The sequence below is a fragment of the Pristiophorus japonicus genome, chromosome 4, assembly GCF_044704955.1.
Source record: "Pristiophorus japonicus isolate sPriJap1 chromosome 4, sPriJap1.hap1, whole genome shotgun sequence".
NCBI lineage: Eukaryota > Metazoa > Chordata > Chondrichthyes > Pristiophoridae > Pristiophorus > Pristiophorus japonicus.
This window is the reverse complement of record NC_091980.1, coordinates 312419511-312439374: the sequence shown is the minus strand read 5'-3', so window position 1 is coordinate 312439374 and position 19864 is coordinate 312419511. Positions and strand designations below refer to the sequence as shown.

Below are 19864 nucleotides of genomic sequence, written 5' to 3'. Positions count from 1 at the left end.
AGGATATAACGAGCATGGTGGATAGAGGTGTACCGATGGATGTGGTGTATTTAGATTTCCAAAAGGCATTCGATAAGGTGCCACACAAAAGATGCAGAAGATAAAGGTACGTGGAGTCAGAGAAAATGTATTAGCATGGAGAGAGAATTGGCTGGCTAACAGAAAGCCGAGAGTCAGGATAAATGGGTCCTTTTCGGGTTGGAAATCGGTGGTTAGTGGTGTACCACAGGGATCGGTGCTGGGACCACAACTGTTTACAATATACATAGATGACCTGGAAGAGGGGACAGAGTGTAGTGTAACAAAATTTTCAGATGACACAAAGGTTAGTGGGAAAGCGGGTTGTGTAGAGGACACAGAGAGGCTGCAAAAAGATTTAGATAGGTTAAGCGAATGGGCTAAGGTTTGGCAGATGGAATACAATGTCGGAAAATGTGAGGTCATCCACCTTGGAAAAAAAAACAGTAAAAGGGAATATTATTTGAATGGGGAGAAATTACAACATGCTGAGGTGCAGAGGGACCTGGGGGTCCTTGTGCATGAATCCCAAAGTTAGTTTGCAGGTAATCAGGAAGGCGAATGTAATGTTGGCCTTCATTGCGAGAGGGATGGAGTACAAAAGTAGGGAGGTCCTGCTGCAACTGTATAGGGTATTGGTGAGGCCACACCTGGAGTACTGCATGCAGTTTTGGTCACCTTACTTAAGGAAGGATATACTAGCTTTGGAGGGGGTACAGAGACGATTCACTAGGCTGATTCCGGAGATGAGGGGGTTACCTTATGATGATAGATTGAGTAGACTGGGTCTTTACTCGTTGGGAGTTCAGAAGGATCAGGAGTGATCTTATAGAAACATTTAAAATAATGAAAGGGATAGACAAGATAGAGGCAGAGAGATTGTTTCCACTGATCGGGGAGACTAGAACTAGGGGGTACAGCCTCAAAATACGGGGGAGCCAATTTAAAACCGAGTTGAGAAGGAATTTCTTCTCCCAGAGGGTTGTGAATCTGTGGAATTCTCTGCCCAAGGAAGCAGTTGAGGCTAGCTCATTGAATGTATTCAAATCACAAATAGATAGATTTTTAACCAATAAGGGAATTAAGGGTTATGGGGAGCGGGCGGGTAAGTGGAGCTGAGTCCACGGCCAGATCAGCCATGATCTTGTTGAATGGCAGAGCAGGCTCAAGGGGCTAGATGGCCTACTCCTGTTCCTAATTCTTATGTTATGTTCTCCATAAACTTGAGATCGTACAAAACTCCTCCAGCCATGTCCTAGTCCTGCTCACCAGTCACCCCTGTGCTTGCTAACCTACATTGTCTCCCAGTTAATCAACATCTCGATTTCAAAATTCTCATCAATGTTTTCAAATCCCTCCATGGCGTCGCCCCTCCCTATCTCTGTAATCTCCTCCAGCCTTACAATCCCCAGCAATCTCTGCCAACTTCTGGCCTCTTGAGCCTCCCCGATTTTAATCACTCCACCACTGGCAGCCGTGCCTTCAGCTGCCTGAGCCCGAAGCTCTGGAACTCTCTCCCTAACCCTCTCTTTGCTCCTTAAAACCTACCTCTTTGACCAATCTTTTGGTCACCTGCCTTAATGTCTCCTTATATATTCCAGTGTCAAATTTTGTTTCTTAACGCTCCTGTAAAGCACTTTGGGACTGAAACAAGGTCAGAGACTATGGAGTCGGGGGGCAAATAGTAGAATGGATCGCTAGCTGGCTTCAAGACAGAAAGCAGAGAGTAGGGGGTAAAGGGCAGCTATTCACAGTGGCAGAGGGCAGGTAATGGTGATGCACAAGGATCAGTGCTGGGACCATTGTTGTTCACAATTTATATTAATGATTTAAACACTGGAATCAAAAACACAAGTTCTAAATTTGCGGATGACACCAAATTGTGGGCTGGGGGAGGGGGGGGGGTGTGGGTGAGAGAGAAAGGCAATTATGAGGAGGACTGCAACAAATTACAGGAGGACATTAATAAACTTGCAGAATGGGCATATAATTGGCAAATGAAGTTCAACACAGATAATTGTGAGGTATTACATTTTGGTAGGAAGAATAGGGAGGTCACTTATTACTAGGAGGGTGCAAGGCTGGGTGGGGCAGAGGAACAAAGGGATCTCGGAGTCATCATCATAGGCAGTCCCTCGGAATCATGGAAGACTTGCTTCCACTCCCAAAGTGAGTTCTCCGGTGGCTGGGAGTACAAATACGCAAGTCACTAAAAGTTGAGACACAGGTTAGCAAGGCCATAAAAAAGCAAACCAAGCACTAGGGTTTATTTCTAGAGGTACAGAATTGAAAAGTAGGGAAGTTATGCTAAACCTGTATCAAACCTTGGTTAGACCACAGTACTGCGTACAGTTCTGGTTGCCATATTATAAAAATGATATAAAGGCACTAGAGAGGGTGCAGAGAAGATTTACAAGGATAATACCAGAAATGTGAAGATATACATATCAGGAAAGGATGAACAGGCTGGGTCTCTTTTCTCTTGAAAAAAGGCTGAGGGGTGACCTAATAGAGGTCTTTAAAATGATGAAAGGTTTTGATAGAGTGGATACAGAGAGAGTGCTTCCACTTGTGGGGAAGAGCATAACTAGAGGCCATCGATATAAAATAGTCACCAAAAAATCCAATGGGGAATTCAGAAGAAAATTCTTTCCCCAGAGAGTGGTGAGAATGTGGAACTCGCTGCCACAGGGAGGGGTTGAAGTGAATAGTATCGATGCATTTAAGGGGAGGCTGGACAAGCGTATGGGGTAGAAGGGAATAGAGGGTTATGCTGATAGAGCTAGATAAGGAAAGACAGGAGGAGGCTCGAGTGGAGCATAAACATTGGCATGGACTAGTTGGACCAAATGGCCTGTTTCTGTGCCGTATATCCTATGCTTTATTACATTAAAGGTGCTATATAAAGCTAAGTTATTGTTGATAACAGGAATGGGAGGTGGAGGGGTATCAACTTGACAACAGATTCATACAGCCTTTATATATTCGGGTTTATTTCCAACATGAGATTTCTGATTGGTTCTCTTGGAGGATAAGATATACCCAGCAATTTATCTGGAATGTGTAATTAGATTCTTGCTGCCTAAGTAATCAATTTGAGCCATTCAGACTGCAAGGCTCCAGATAGAACACAGCTCACATAGGACAGACGGGGCTCACCCTTGCAGGTTAAGACCTTCTCCCACACCACAAACAAGTTCCTGCTCCCCCATCAAGTTCCTTGTGACTTTTTCCCTCTCAACAGGTTCCTGACCTCCCCTGCCCCCCCACCCCCGAGTTTCTGATCTCTTGCCCCCCCCCCCCCCAAACCCGGTTCTGGACCATCTCTTCCCCACCCCGCCCCCACGTTCCTGGCCTTCTCTCCACTGCCAATCCCTCCCCTCCCCACCCCATATATGGGGCGTGTGTGCATGTGCGTGTGTGTGTGTGTGAGTGAGAGTGAGTGTCACGGATTGTTAACAGGTTTATTGGGTATGAAGTGAATAGTGACAGTGTCATGACTTCCAGATTTTGTCCAATCCAATTGTGCCACGTGCCACACACACACCGAGCTTTGCGAAAAATCAACCAGGTGTAGGGTGCAAAGGGAGTGGGGGTAGGGTGCAAAGGGAGTGGGGGTAGGGGAGGGGTTGGAAGAACGTGATCCGTCCAATCATCTGGATCATGTTCTCACCCATCTCATCTCCTCCCCCTCCCACCCCCACCAATCTTTAGACCAGAATCACATTCTCCCCCCAACCCCACTGTGGTCTCCGTGCTCTTTACCACCTCCCTCCCCTCCCCTCCTCCCCCCCACGAGTTTCTGAACTTTTCCCTTCGCCCACCCCCCTCTTTCTCGGTCTGCCGCCTCCCTCCCTTCACTCTCCGCCACCCACCCTCCTCCTCTCCCCCCGCCCCCCACCCCCGTCTCTCTGACCCGCCCGTCCGTCTCTCTCTCTCTCTCTCTCTCTCTCTCTCTCTGATCCGCCCGTCCGTCCCTCTCTCTCTGACCCTCCCGACTCTCTCTCTCTCTCTGACCCGCCCGACTCTCTCTCTCTGACCCGCCCCTGTCTGTCTCTCTCTCTGACCCGCCCGACTCTCTCTCTCTCTCTGACCCGCCCGACTCTCTCTCTCTCTCTCTCTCACTCTCTCTGACCCACCCCTGTCTCTCTCTCCTCTCTCCCCCCTCCCCCACCGAATCCAGTGACCTTCACCTTATGGAGCCAAGGAAAGCATGACCCACGGTGCAGGCCGCAACTTCGGTAAACAGCGCACATAAGAACATAAGAAATAGGAGCAGGAGTCGGCCATTTGGCCTCTTGAGCCTGCTGCACCATTGAATAAGATCATGGCTGATCTGATCATGGACTCAGGTCCACTTCCCTGCCCGCTCCCCCATAACACTTTACTCTCTTATCACTCAAAAATCTTTCTATTGCCGCCTTAAATATATTCAATGACCCAGCCTCCACAGCTCTCTGGGGCAGAGAATTCCACAGATTTACAACCCTCAGAGAAGAAATTCCTCTTCATTTCAGTTTTAAATGGGCAGCCCCTTATTCTGAGACTATACCCCCTAGTTCTAGATGCCCCCACGATGGGAAACATCCCCTCTAATCTACCTTGTCGAGCCCCCTCAGTATCTTATATGTTTCAAAAAGATCATCTCTCATTCTTCTAAACTCAAATGTGTATAGACCCAACCTGCTCAACCTTTCTTCATAAGTCAACCCCTTCATCTCAGGAATCAACCGCGTGAACCTTCTCTGAACTGCCTCCAGTGCACAGCTTCGGTAAACAGCGCGTGCACGCAGAAGGCCACAAAATATCTTCGAGCAGATAATCACAACACCTTTAGAGCCTTCCAGCCGCATGAGTTCAACAACTTTAGATCATAACCACTGCTCCCATTTTATCAGACAGCAGGTCCTGGTAATGTTTCTGCTGTAACCAATTACACCTCTGCTAGATCCATCTTTTATTTCACTGCTTGCCCCATTTGCCTTGCACCATCGCTTTTGTCATTTAATCACTGCTGCCTGCCACCCTATCACAGATTTGTTCTTTTCTTTCCATGCCGCTGTACTTGCTTAAAAACTGTTCAATCTCAAACTTCTTCCAGTTCTGACAAAAGGTAATCGAGCTGAACCAGTAATTCGGCTTCTCTCTCTCTACAGATAATGTTCGACCTGCTGAGTGTTTCCAGCATTTTCTGTTTTGATCCATTTTGCCTCATTTTCTTCACTGCCATCCGTCTGACAAACACTGGGGTGTCCAGACTACAGAGACAGAAGACGACATCACTCCTGCTGTATAAATGCACCCGAAGAGTTTCGGTGGCAGTCACTTTCTGGATTTACCCTTTAGGAACAGAAGAACAGGAGGCGGCATTCCAGCCCCTCGAGCCTGTTCCGCCATTCAATTAGATCACTGCTGATCTGTATCTCAGCTCCATCTACCCGCCTTGGTTCCGCAACCCTTAATAATGGTATAGCTCTAACTTTAAGGTAATGCCCAATGTTCCCTGTAAGCTGCGCTTTGTTCTGCGCGACCTCTTTCTTTTAGTGTGCGGTCCCTTTAAATTTATATGCATGGGCAATATTTAGAATGGAGAAGCCTGCGAGCGGCCTGCGCGGGATCTATCCCATTGCTGCTCGGCCGTGTGGCTTACAGGGAGTAACAGTTATGCCCCCTTGTTCTGGACTCCATCAGAGCAAAATAGTTTCTCTCTATCCACCATATCAATTGTTTTGATCATTTTAAACACCTTAGATCACCCCTTGATCATCTATATTCAAGGGAATCATCGTCGTCATCATAGGCAGTCGCTCGGAATCGAGGAAGACTTCCACACTTAAAATGGGTCCTTAGGTGGCTGAACAGTCCAATACAAGAGCCACAGTCCCTGTCACAGGTGGGACAGATAATTGTTAAGGGAAGGGGTGGGTGGGACTGGTTTGCCGCACTCTCCCTCCGCTGCCTGCGCTTGATTTCTGCATGCTCTCGGCGACGAGACTCGAGGTGCTCAGCGCCCTCCCGGATGCACTTCCTCCACTTAGGGCGGTCTTTGGCCAGGGACTCCCAGGTGTCAGTGGGGATGTTGCATTTTATCAGGGAGGCTTTGAGGGTGTCCTTGTAATGTTTCCTCTGCCCACATTTGGCTCGTTTGCCATGAAGGAGTTCCGAGTAGAGCGCTTGCTTTGGGAGTCTCGTGTTTGGCATGCGGACAATGTGGTCTGCCCAGCGGAGCTGATCAAGTGTGGTCAGTGCTTCGATGCTGGGGATGTTAGCCTGGTCGAGGACGCCAATGTTGGTGCGTCTGTCCTCCCAGGGGATTTGCAGGATCTTGTGGAGACATCGTTAGTGGTATGTCTCCAGCGACTTGAGATGTCTACTGTACATGGTCCATATCTCAGCCATACAGGAGGGCGGTATTACTACGGCCCTGTAGACCATGAGCTTGGTGACAGTTTTGAGGGCCTGGTCTTCGAACACTCTTCCTCAGGTGGCCGAAGGCTGCACTGACGCACTGGAAGCGGTGTTGAATCTCGTCATCAATGTCTGCTCTTGTTGGTAAGAGGCTCCCGAGGTATAGGAATACAAGCCTAGTCTCTGCAACCCATCCTCATAATTCAACCCTTTTAGCCTCAGTATTATTCTGGTATTCTATACGGGTAATAAACTAAATTGCAAGAGCAAGACAGGGGAGACACAGGTTCAAGCTTGTAAATTTAACCTAATATCAAGGGGTTGATCTGCACATAAACCATGAACAGTTCCTGGAATGATCTTTTGACTAAGGCGCCAAAGGCAAAAAAAACTGGCATCGTTTAAGAAACAACTGGAGGTTGCACTTGGGGATTGTAACCAAATGGGCCAATTGGCCTTCTCTCATCTGCAATTGTCTCTTTAGCGACCATGAGCTGGAGAGATCCATGGACCGGTGATCCAAGCAAGATTCTGCATTTCAAAAGAGGGCAAAAAGTTGGAAAAAAATCCCAAAAGATTCCTTTGGAACATCAATCCAAAAGCAAAATACTGCGGATGCTGGAATCTGGAATAAAAACAGAAAACGCTGGAAATCTCAGCGGGTCAGGCAGTAGCTTCCTCTCTCCACAGACGCTGCCTGACCTGCGGAGACTGATTTTGTTTCAGGTTCCTTTGGAAACAAGCTCAGGTTTGGGGCACATTTCGACAAGAAGGGTGTCCGGGAGAGAGGTTTCTGAAAGAAACTTGTCTTACCTGCTCCTCGACCACTGTCAAGTTATTTTTGTCCAAATTTAATTTAACAAAAAAATCAAATGGATAGCGTCAGGAAATGTAGACAGATACCAAAGATTTAATTAAAAAGAGAGAGATCAGGACAAGCATTTTCAGTCAGTCAGTACATACCTGCAACAGGTCACTGAGATCCAATAACATATCTTGAAGATTTAGTCAAGGAACATGTAAAGAAAGATGACGACACGGCCCAGTGCACAATAAGGCCATCATGACAGGAGAGACACCCAGACACAATTCTAACCAGGATCCTTCCATCAAAAGCATTACAATCACTGTTCTGGAAAGCTGGATTTGTTTAATGATGCGGGAAAGGCACACAGCTGAGCTGTCAATGCTGGAGAAATGTTCAAGAGTGACACTTAGGGATCAGAAAGTGACACTGCCTGCAAACCCTGTCCGAACATATGGAGCTGTCTTTATTTGTTTTACATACAGAATAACGGAACAAGCCATTCAGCCCGGACAGTCCATATTGGCATTTAACGACAATATTCCCATATCTCTTCATCCCTCTACCCAATCAAATCCGAAAAGTTGCCAGTTTCTATCTGAAACGGAATTCTACATCCTCACAATTCTGAGGCTTCTCCTACCCGCTGTTCTAAATCCCCGACATTAAGCCTTGTGGAACCTTTTACTACATTAAAGGTGCTATATAAATGCAAGTTGTTGTAATCTTGTATCTATAGTCCCTCATTCAAGACCCCTCAACTACTGGAAATATTGCGCTTCCCTCTATCTTTCCCCAGACTTTTCGATCAGATCACCCTGTAATCGCCGGTGTTCGAATTTAAAAATGTCCCGATTTTTTGTCTTTCGTGGTACTGCCTCATCCCAGTGAATCTGTGCTGTATTTTAAAGAATGTCACACATCAAAACAGGTCACATTTTGAAAACCAGGAGAGAAGACGACATCACAGATGGAGTTTCTGAAGCAGCCCTACACAGCCCCATCACTGTAAACATAACCCCTCGCTGCCTCTGAATGAAACCAGGCTTTTGTTCCCATGATGTCCTTCACCCAGCATCGACTCCGACACTCCGGACAAATCCACACAGATTGCAGATAAAACGGTTCAACGTTGAACAGGAGTGCCCTGTACTTGCCTCTGAGGGGAACAAGAGGCGCTCTGTGCGATGTTTACTCTTTAATACAGTGGTGAATCACACAGCAAACCAGAAACAGCACTGCAGTTCCATCGCCTTTCTCCCCTCCCCTCCCCAAGAGGTCGTCTCTCTCTGGGGTACTGTTCACGGCTGCCGAAAACTCCCGAATAACTCACCCTAGTGGTCAGTGCTTACACAGCAAGCCCAGCAGTGAGTACTGCCAGGATATTCGACCACAGTGGCATCACAGCCAAGCCCATGCCTGTTCTCAATGGAACTCCACCGATGTGTACTTTCAGCAGGAGTCCCTGGATAAAGGACAAAAAAACCAGGTCTAATTTAAGAGCCGTTATTCACTACCATTTTTGAAAGGCAGAAATATCAGCCTGGGACTTGGCTCTCCAGGGACTTGAGCACATAAATCTAGGCTGACACTCCAGAGGGAGTGCCGCACTGTCGGAGGGGCAGTACTGAAGGAGCCCCGCACTATCAGAGGGGCAGTACTGAGGGAGTGCCGCACTGTCGGAGGGGCAGTACTGAAGGAGCCCCGCACTATCAGAGGGGCAGTACTGAGGGAGCGCTGCACTGTCGGAGGGGCAATACTGAGTGAGTGCTGCACTGTCGGAGGGGCAATACTGAGGGAGTGCTGCACTGTCGGAGGGGCAGTACTGAGGGAACGCTGCACTGTCGGAGGGGCAGTACTGAAGGAATGCTACACTGTCGGTGGTGCAGTCTTTCAGATGTGACGTTAAACCAAGGCCCCGTCTGCTCTTTCAAGTGGACGTAAAAGATCCCATGGCACTATTTTGAAGAAGAGCAGGGGAGTTATTCTCCAGAGACCTGGCCAATATTTATCCCTGTCAACATAACTAAGAGATTATCTGGTCATTATCACATCGCCGTTTGTGGGAGCTTGCTGTGCGCAAATTAGCTGCCGCATTTCCTACATTACAACGACAACACTCCAAAAGTACTTAATTGGCTGTAAAGTGCTTTGAAATGTCCGATGGTCATGAAAGGCGCTATATAAATCCAAGTCTTTCTTTTCTTAACTTCCCTGAACCCAGAGAAGAGGGAAAAAAACCAGCTAGGGTTCAAACTTCTAATTGCTGCCCTGCCGGAGGTGGCTGGCAAGGACAGGGTCAGACTCCGCTGCCATGGTCAAATAGCTGGCTAGCACTTGTCATCTACATCACAACGTGACTACACTTTGAAAATACCTCATTGGCTGTAAAGCGACTTGGGTCGTCCTGAGGTCGTGAAAGACGCGATAGAAATGCAAGATCTTGATCTTTCTTTCATCTAGGCTCGTGAGGAATAACTGAGGGACTATGGGGTGCCTACGGAACCGAAGCCCTGTAAGGAGTTAATGCCTTCAAGGAAAGAGGGAGCGAGGGAGAGAGGGGAAGATATCAGTTGGCTTTGCGCCACATTTGTCGAAGTGTACAAGTATCATTAATGACTTCTTTCTTGAATGGATGTGAAGGGGACCACAAACCCACTGACAGATTTTTTTCATTGTTTTCAGATACTTCAAAAAACTAAATATATGAAAAAAAATTAAAAGGAGTGGAGTAATATAAAAAGGCTTGTAGAGTCCCTTGAAAAAATGTTTTTCAGAAGCTTTGCCAACTCAAAATCTCTTTGATAATTCCTGAGGTGCTTTTCATGTCACAGCACAAGAACTAAAGCCTTCAGTTTCCCCAGAAAGCAGGCAAATCTTTATTAGACAGAAGAGCAGACTTTTCTTAACACAATTGAGCAACCACACCTGTGCAGTGGGCTGTGACAGCCAGCACCAGATGGCTCGGCTCACTCATGTACCTTTTTACATATATATTATATATATTATTAGAGACAGCGAGAGATATATTAAAGCAGACTTTACTGTCCAATGTAATGTGCCAGTTAGCCTCAGAAAAAGATCTGTACACTCAGCAAGAAAGACTGAAGCTGAGGGAGCAGAGAATTTGCATGTGTATTGCACCTTATTATACTTTTACAGTAACTCAAAGTCCTTTGCAACAGTGACTACACTCCAAAAGTACTTCATTGGCTGTAAAGCACTTTGAGACATCCGATGGTTGTGAAAGGCGCTATATTTTAAGAAAGGAGGGATAGAGAAAAAGGGGAATTATAGACCGGTTAGCCTGACATCAGTAGTGGGGAAAATGTTGGAATCAATTATTAGAAACATAGAAAATAGGTGCAGAAGTAGGCCATCTGGCCCTTTGAGCCTGCACCATCATTCAATAAGATCATGACTGATCATTCCTTCAGTACCCCGTTCCTGCTTTCTCTCCATACCCCTTGATCCCTTTAGCCGCAAGGGCCATATCTAACTCCCTCTTGAATATATCCAATGAACTGGCATCAACAACTCTCTGCGGCAGGGAATTCCACAGGTTAACAACTCTCAGTGAAGAAGTTTCTCCTCATCTCAGTCCTAAATGGCTTACCCCTTATCCTAAGACTATGTCTCCTGGTTCTGGACTTCCCCAACATTGGGAACATTCTTCTTCCATCTAACCTGTCCAGTCCCATCAGAATTTTATGTTTCTATGAGATCCCCTCTCATCCTTCTAAACTCCAGTGAATACAGGCCCAGTCGATCCAGTCTCTCCTCATATGTCAGTCCTGCCATCCCAGGAATCAGTCTGGTGAACCTTCGCTGCACTCCCTCAACAGCAAGAACGTCCTTCCTCAGATTAGGAGACCAAAACTGAACAGGTGAGGCCTCACCAAGGCCCTGTACAACTGCAGTAAGACCTCCCTGCTCCTATACTCAAATCCCCTTGCTATGAAGGCCAACATACCATTTGCCTCCTTCACCGCCTGCTGTACCTGCATGCCAACCTTCAATGACTGATGAATCATGACACCCAGGTCTCGCTGCACCTCCCCTTTTCCTAATCTGCCGCCATTCAGATAATATTCTGCCTTCGTGTTTTTGCCCCACAAAGTGGATAACCTCACATTTATCCACATCATACTGCATCTGCCATGTATTTGCCGACTCACCTAACCTGTCCAAGTCACCCTGCAGCCTGTTAGCGCCCTCCTCACAGCTCACACCGCCACCCAGTTTAGTGTCATCTGCAAACTTGGAGATATTATACTCAATTCCATCATCCAAATCATTGATGTATATTGTAAAGAGTTGGGGTCCCAGTACTGAGCCCTGTGGCACCCCACTAGTCATTCCTGCCATTCTGAAAAGCACCCATTTATCCTGACTCTCTGCTTCCCGTCTGCCAACCAGTTCTCTATCCACGTCAGTACATTACCCCCAATACCATGTGCTTTGATTTTGCACACCAATCTCTTGTGTGGGACCTTGTCAAAAGCCTTTGGAAAGTCCAAATACACCACATCCACTGGTTCTCCCCTGTCCACTCTACTAGTTACATCCTCAAAAAATTCCAGAAGATTTGTCAAGCATGATTTCCCCTTCACAAATCCGTGCTGACTTGGACCAATCCTATCACTGTTTTCCAAATGTGCTGCTATTTCATCCTTAATGATTGATTCCAATATTTTCACCACTACTGATGTCAGGCTAGATGAAATAGCCTATTAAAGATGAAATAGAAGCACATTTGGAAAGCAGTGACAGGATCGGTCCAAGTCAGCATGGATTTATGAAAGGGAAATTATGCTTGACAAATCTTCTAGAATTTTTTTTGAGGATGTAACTAGCAGAGTGGACAAGGGAGAACCAGTGGATGTGGTGTATTTGGACTTTCAAAAGGCTTTTGACAAGGTCCCACACAAGAGATTAGTGTGCAAAATTAAAGCACATGGTATTGGGGGTAATGTACTGACGTGGATAGAGAACTGGTTGGCAGACAGGAAGCAGAGAGTCGGGATAAACGGGTCCTTTTCAGAATGGCAGGCAGTGACTAGTGGAGTGCCGCAGGGCTCAGTGCTGGGACCCCAGCTTTTTACAATATACATTAATGATTTAGGAATTGAGTGTAATATCTCCAAGTTTGCAGATGACACTAAGCTTGGTGAAGCCTCACCTGGAATAGTGTGTTCAGTTTTGGTCTCCTAATCGGAGGAAGGACGTTCTTGCTATTGAGGGAGTGCAGCGAAGGTTCACCAGACTGATTCCTGGGATGGCAGGACTGACATATGAGGAGAGACTGGATCGACTGGGCTTGTATTCACTGGAGTTTAGAAGAATGAGAGGGGATCTCATAGAAACATACAAAATTCTGACGGGACTGGACAGGTTAGATGCGGGAAGAATGTTCCCGATGTTGGGGAAGTCGAGAACCAGGGGTCACAGTCTTAGAATAAGGGGGAGGCCATTTAGGACTGAGATGAGGAGAAACTTCTTCACTCAGCGTTGTTAACCTGTGGAATTCCCTACCGCAGAGAGTTGTTGAGGCCAGTTCGTTGGATATATTCAAGAGGGAGTTAGATATGGCCTTTACGGCTAAAGGGATCAAGGGGTATGGAGAGAAAGCAGGAAAGGGGTACTGAGGTGATGATCAGCCATGATCTTATTGAATGGCGGTGCAGGCTCGAAGGGTGGATTGGCCTACTCCTGCACCTATTTTCTATGTTTCTATATAAATGTAAGTGTGTCTTTCTTTATCCCAGCAGGAGACGCACAGACTGGCAGAATCATCGGATGTACGATTCCATCGCCAGGGTGAAGGGAATTAGGTTTAACACTGGAAGCCGCAGGAACTGATGTCCTGGACTCTGAATTCAAACAGGCGGCTGTGCAAAAAGCAACAGAGCAACTTCACCAGTCAGACAGCAGATCCCAAATCACGCTTTCCGCTATAGCTCTGCATTTTAATCTGGGTATGAGCCGACAAGATGAACCTAATGGTTTCCATTTGTTCGAGCTCCATAACCACAATCAGCAGGATTCCAAGCAGTGATAACATGCTTCACCATGCTTAAAATAGCCCAGATCTGAAGACATCGAGACCCACTGGAGAATTCGAAAGAAAAAAAGGCCACAAGACCGTGAGCTGCATGCTCATTCAAGTAAGGGCAGAATGTGCCAGCCACTTAAATCCGTAACAACTTTTCCACTTCGCCCACCTGCTGGGGGGAAATGATACCTGATCAGGGTGTTGCGACCGGCTGCACTCCCCCCCCCCCCCCCGACAAACAGAACACAACAACCAAACAATAAAAATCGGCAGTGTGTTTGCTGTGGCTCAGTTGGTAGCACTCTTGTCGCCGAGTCAGAAGGTCATGGGTTCAAGTCCCACTCTGAAGTCATGAGCACATTGTTAAGTACGGAAGAACTCCACAAGACTGAGTACCGTGAGCTAAAACTGATGTGACCTTAGTCTCTTTAATCCAACTCCAGAGTGCCGAAGCAGCATGGCAGACAACCTTTGCACGAGGTGTGCAGGTGACCCTTGGGTCTCCAACAGTTGCGCCCTCTGGTGGCAAGTCTTACACAGTTACAATGTTTACATATATAACATACATTATCTAGGTGGACACCCCACGTGACGTTCAACCAAGGCCCCATTTGCTCGCTCAGGTGAACGGAAAAGATCGCACATAACTATTGGAATAACAAGGGACTTCTTCCCAGTGTCCTGGGCTAATATTTATCCCTCAAGTCACTAAAAACAGATTATTTGGTCATGATCATTACTGTTTGTGGGAGCATGCTGTGCGCAAATGGCTGCCGTGTTTCCCACGTTACAACAGTGGCTGCTCTTAAAAAGTACTTCCTTGACTGTAAAGCGCTTTGGGACATCCCGAGGACGTGCAAAATGCTATATAAATGCATATTCTCTCTTTCCTTTAACAAGAAAAGTTTTGTTGCTTGGAGCAGATATCGGGGTACCGCCCCCCCCCCCCCAGAGTGTAAAATGTGCACAGCGATTGGCCACCCTAATAGAAACCTGCCCTATTTTCATGTCCATTGATGATTAGGGTCTTCACTGCTGATCACAAACCAGAGACAAATGCTGGAAACTAGTATTGGGGAAGGCTGTGATGCACTCTATAATTAACAGCCTGCCATGAAATGATCATTTGGGAAGACAGCTGACTTCTGTAGAACCAAATCCTCAGCAAGGGTCACTACCTTCAGGAAAGGATGGGAGAAAAGTAGCCAGAAAAAAGTTTCCTTGGAAGTGGCCAAGGAATGTTTTTCATTCTCAGGATATGGGTGTCGCTGGCAAGGCCAGCATTTATTGACCGTCCCCAACTGCCCTCGAGAAGGTGGTGATGAGCCGCCTTCTTGAACCGCTGCAGTCTGTGTGGTGAAGATGCTCCCACAGTGCTGTTAAATAGAGAATTCTGGGATTTTGACCCAAGGACGATACCTTTTCCAAGTCGGGATGGTGTGTGACTTGGAGGAGAACGTGGAGGTGGTGGTGTTCCCGTGCGCCTGCTGCCCTTGTCCTTCTAGGTGGTAGAGGTCGCGGGTTTAGATACAACACCAGGTAGATGGATTCATGACTAGGAATGTGTGTTTAAACCAAGATGGTTCACAAAAAAGTCTACACTGCTGATAGCTGAAAAGACCAGAGTTTCCTGCAGCTTACTTGATTAGCATAGGAAGTTGGGAAAGGATTTCCAAAGAGGAGTTCTTGATATTATCCAGGTTTTTCTCCCTTCTTTATTCCCTACCCCAGAAGTTAGCATTACTATGGTTGGGGGAGGATCTTGTTGAGTTTGTACCCAATAGAGATCATCATCACAGGCAGTCCCTCGGAATCGAGGAAGACTTGCTTCCACTCTAAAAATGAGTCCTTAGGTGACTGAACAGTCCAATACGAGAACCACAGTCCCTGTCACAGGTGGGACAGATAGTCGTTGAGGGAAAGGGTAGGACTGGTTTTCCGCACGCTCTTTCCGCTGCCTGCGCTTGTTTTCTGCATGCTCTCGGCGATGAGACTCGAGGTGCTCAGCGCCCTCCCGGATGCACTTCTTCCACTGAGCACTGATGGACCCAACAGTCTTTACTTTTGTTTGTGTGCCCGTAAATTAACCATGAGCTCATCTAGTGCTGATGGACCTGCTGTGCGACGCGAGCAGTAATTTTATTGCAGTGTTGAAATTAATTGTGCTGTGGATTAATTGGGCAGATCATTGAAGTCATGAACATGCACCCAAGTGTGACGTTAGCTGATCAGTGCAATTAATGCAATTCCCTCGTTACTTTCTCCGACCTAACCTGCAGATAAGCTAAGCAGATTCAGCTGGACCTCCCAATGACCCTGGTACTGCATGGTGTGGTACCAAAAGAGTGGGAAAAGTAGGATGTTTTGTGATCCGTTAACTGCGCTCATCCCAAGGACACTGAAGGCAGCTGCAATATCCTGAGGCTAGGGAAGAGGATTTTTTGTTATATAAAGAAAGTTCGGCATAGTCTTGCTTACTATTCAATGTCCCTTGCTGGAGACTGCGCATCTGTGTCAGCTCCTTGGAAAGTGAATCGGGTGAATAAAGAATTGGGTTTGGCTGTGAATAGGTCACAGACACTCACTCATGGAGAATGAACATGGGGGTGAGGTTTTAGATTGAAGCCAGCTGCCATACAAGTCCTCCGTTGCAACTGTGACCTCACTTCAAAAAGGACTTCACTGGTTGTAAAGCACTTTTGGACGTCCGGTGGTCGTGAAAGGGGCTATATAAATGCATGTCTTTATTTTCTCCAGGAGGGGTGAAAGGAAGATAATGAATTATGGAATTTCAATTTCTGGTTATATTAATCCTCACTGAAGCAGCTTGCTTATGGGTGTTATGTACATACAATTACAATCAGGGTGTTCAGGAACCCCCAAATCAGATCACGACCGTAGAATTACTCCGACAAATCCAGTTCGCTCATTGCGTACACGGAGACTCATGGAGCAGCTTTGATTACTCTGGTTTCTGGTCTGTAGGATGTAGCTTCACAGCACGGGGTGGTTTAATTACTGCGCTTATAGATGAAGCAACTTTTTTTCTGAGGTCCAGAGCGTAGGACACCACCAAGGTTGAGAGCTGGAGACGGGATGAATCAGAAAGTAGCGATTAGGCAATGCCGAGTTTAGGCATTTAAAAGACTTTAGGCAGACTGTGGGAGCTGAGGTGTTCTGCAGTTTTGTGGTCCCAGAAAAGAGTAGGCGGTGAGTACCAATTTCATCACAGTAAGGATAGAGAGGAAGTGGAGTGTGTAAACTGGGATGTTTGAAGTTTCGGAGGAACAAGAGGGGAAAGTTCAATGGAGGACCGACCACAGTGACATTTACATATAAATGAATGAGCATCCATCGGACAAGTTTTTTGTAAACAGATTGGTTTGTGATGGCCTCGCTGGGTGATTACCACATCTGTGGGGAAATCGCTGCAGGATTACTGCCATTTAATCTGTTGGGGATTACTAGCAGATCACAAAGACAATGTTTTGATGGGGAAAGAGGAGTCTGCAGAAACGTTAACTCTCCAGTAACGTACAAACCCAACCAAATCAGAAATTTACCTGTTGTACAATCTAATCCATTCCACAGCATTCCAAACTAAAAAATTTGGATGAGCAGCAACTGAAACCGTTAAACTAATTTCTCCATCTACATCGACCAACTTCAAACCAGTTAATGGAATTGTTTTAACTCTTCAAAGGCCACTGAGCATTCGTACATTGTCGTAGTGGCAGAGATAATGGATGCATTAGTTGTAATTTACCAAAATTGCCTGGATCCTGGAGAGGTCCCAGAAGATTGGAAAAGTGCAAATGTAACGCCCCTATTTAAAAAAGGAGGCAGACAAAAAGCAGGAAACTATAGACCAGTTAGCCTAACATCTGTGGTTGGGAAAATGTTGGAGTCCATTATTAAAGAAGCAGTAGCAGGACATTTGGAAAAGCAAAATTTGGTCAGGCAGAGTCAGCATGGATTTATGAAGGGGAAGTCATGTTTGACAAATTTGCTCATGTTCTTCGAGGATGTAACGAACAGGGCGGATAAAGGTGAACTAGTGGATGTGATGTATTTGGACTTCGACAAGGTGCCACATAAAAGATTACTGTGCACGATAAAAGTTCTCGGGGTTGGGGGTAATATAGTAACATGGATAGAGGATTGGCTTACTAACAGAGAACAGAGAGTCGGGATAAATTCTCTGGTTGGCAACCAGTAACTAGTGGGGTGCCGCAGGGATCAGTGCTGGGGCCTCAACTATTTACAATCTATATTAATGACTTGGAAGAAGGGACTGAGTGTAACGTAGCCAAGTTTGCTGACGATACAAAGATGGGAGGAAAAGCAATGTGTGAGGAGGACAAAAAAAATCTGCAAAAGGACATTGACAGGCCAAGTGAGTGGGCACAAATTTGGCAGATGGAGTATAATGTTGGAAAGTGTGAGGTCATGCACTTTGGCAGAAAAAAAATCAAAGAGCAAGTTATTATTTAAATGGAGAAAGATTGCAAAGTGCTGCAGTACAGTGGGACCTGGGGGTACTTGTGCATGAAACACAAAAGGATAGTATGCAGGTACAGCAAGTGATCAGGAAGGCCAATGCTATCTTGGCCTTTATTGCAAAAGGGATGAAGTATAAAAGCAGGGAAGTCTTGCTACAGCTATATAAGTTATTGGTGAGGCCACACCTGGAATACTGTGGGCAGTTTTGGTTTCTATATTTAAGAAAGGCTATACTTGCTTTGGAGGCAGTGCAGAGAAGGTTCACTAGGTTGATTCTGGGGATAAGGGGGTTAATTTATGAGGAAAGGTTAAGTAGGTTGGGCCTCTACTCATTGGAATTCAGAAGAATGAGAGGTGATCTTATTGAAACGTATAAGATTATGAGGGGGTTTGACAAGGTGGATGCAGAGAGGATGTTTCCACTGAGGGGGAGACTAGAACTAGGGGATAAAAGAGATGAGGAGAAATTTCTTCTCAGAAGGTTGTAAATCTGTGGAATTCGCTGCCCTAGAGAGCTGTGGAAGCTGGGATATTGAATAAATTTAAGACAGAAATATAAACAGTTTCTTAAACGATAAGGGGATAAAGGGTTATGGAGAGCGGGCAGGGAAGTGGACCTGAGTCTATGATCAGATCAGCCATGAGGGGTCGTATGGCCTACTCCTGTTCCTATTTCTTATGTTACAGCCCATGTCAGCGTCGCCTCCGATACCAGGTGAACCATTATAAGGTGAATCCTTTTGTCTCAATAAACTACAACGGGCCAAACTTAATTATGGCCCTGATCCCCTATAGATCAGTTGGATAACTCTGGGTTCAACTCCTGGTCAGTGTCGCCACTTTTTAAAAATAAACTTTCTTCTTGTGGGGAGGGGGGGGGGGCGGTGGGGAAAGAGACACTAAGCAAGCTCGCATTTATTGCCCATCCCTAGTTGCTCTGAGAAGTGGTGGTGAGCCTTCTACTTGAACCGCTGCAGTCATTGTGATGACCACCACACTCGACCAGCTCCGTTGGGCAGGCCACATTGTCCGCATGCCCGACACAAGACTCCCAAAGCAAGCGCTCTATTTGGAACTCCTTCAGGGCAAGCGAGCACAAGATGGGCAGAGGAAACGTTTCAAGGACGCCCTCAAAGCCTCCCTGATAAAGTGCAACATTCCCACTGACACCTGGGAGTCCCTGGCCCAAGACCGCCCTAAGTGGAGGAAGTGCATCCGGGAGGGCGCTGAACACCTCGAGTCTCATCGCCAAGAGCATGCAGAAATCAAGCGCAGGCAGCGGAAGGAGCGTGCGGCAAACCAGTCCCACCCACCCTTTCCTTCAACTACTGTCTGTCCCACCTGTTACTGAGACTGTAATTCCAATATTGGACTGTTCAGTCACCTAAGAACTCACTTTTAGAGTGGAAGCAAGTCTTCCTCGATTTCGAGGGACTGCCTATGATGATGATGATTGTTTAGGGCAAAAAGAGAGATTCGAATTGGTGTAAGAATCCCAGAAAAAGGGGAAGTGGAGATGAGGAGAAAGAAGGAGGATAAAGAGACGGAGGAAAGAGAAGGAGAAGAGAGTTTAGCTAGAGTTCCAACTCCTCTTTCTTTTTACCAATTTCCTCGTTGACGAGCAGATGATATATTATTGTTGACTTCTTCCATCACTTTGCTCATAATTTTGAGGAGGGTGATAGAGCGATAATTAGCGGAGTTAGAGTTTTGATTGTAGGAAATACCTGGGCAAAGTTATACATTAAGTAGATGCCAATGAAAGAAAGAGACTTGCATTTATATATAGTGCCTTTCACAACCTCAGGATGTCCCAAAGCACTTTACAGCCAATGAGATACTTTTGAAGTGTAATCACTGTTGTCGGAAACACAGCAGCCAATTTGAGCACAGCAAGGTCCAACAAACAGCAATGTGATAATGACCAAATAGTCTGTTTTTTTAATGTTGGTTGAGGGATAAATACTGGGCCAGGACACCAGGGATAAATCCCCTGCTCTTCTTTGAAATAGTGCCATGGGATCCTTTACGTCCACCTGAGAGAGCAGGCTTGGCCTCGGTTTAACGTCTCATCC

General features: G+C 46.4%; 1 protein-coding gene across 4 annotated transcripts in view; it reads right to left on the bottom strand.

The window, feature by feature from the left end:
- brf1b (BRF1 general transcription factor IIIB subunit b) overlaps positions 1–19864 on the bottom strand; it is a 409723-nt gene that overhangs the window by 304147 nt on the left and 85712 nt on the right. For 3 of the 4 annotated variants that reach the window (XM_070879697.1, XM_070879698.1, XM_070879700.1), the window contains exon 3: positions 7390–7421. The exons of the other annotated variant lie outside the window; for it this stretch is intronic. In XM_070879697.1, the coding sequence (XP_070735798.1) occupies positions 7390–7421 (32 nt within the window). The remainder of the gene's footprint in view (positions 1–7389; positions 7422–19864) is intronic. 4 annotated transcript variants of the gene reach the window in all.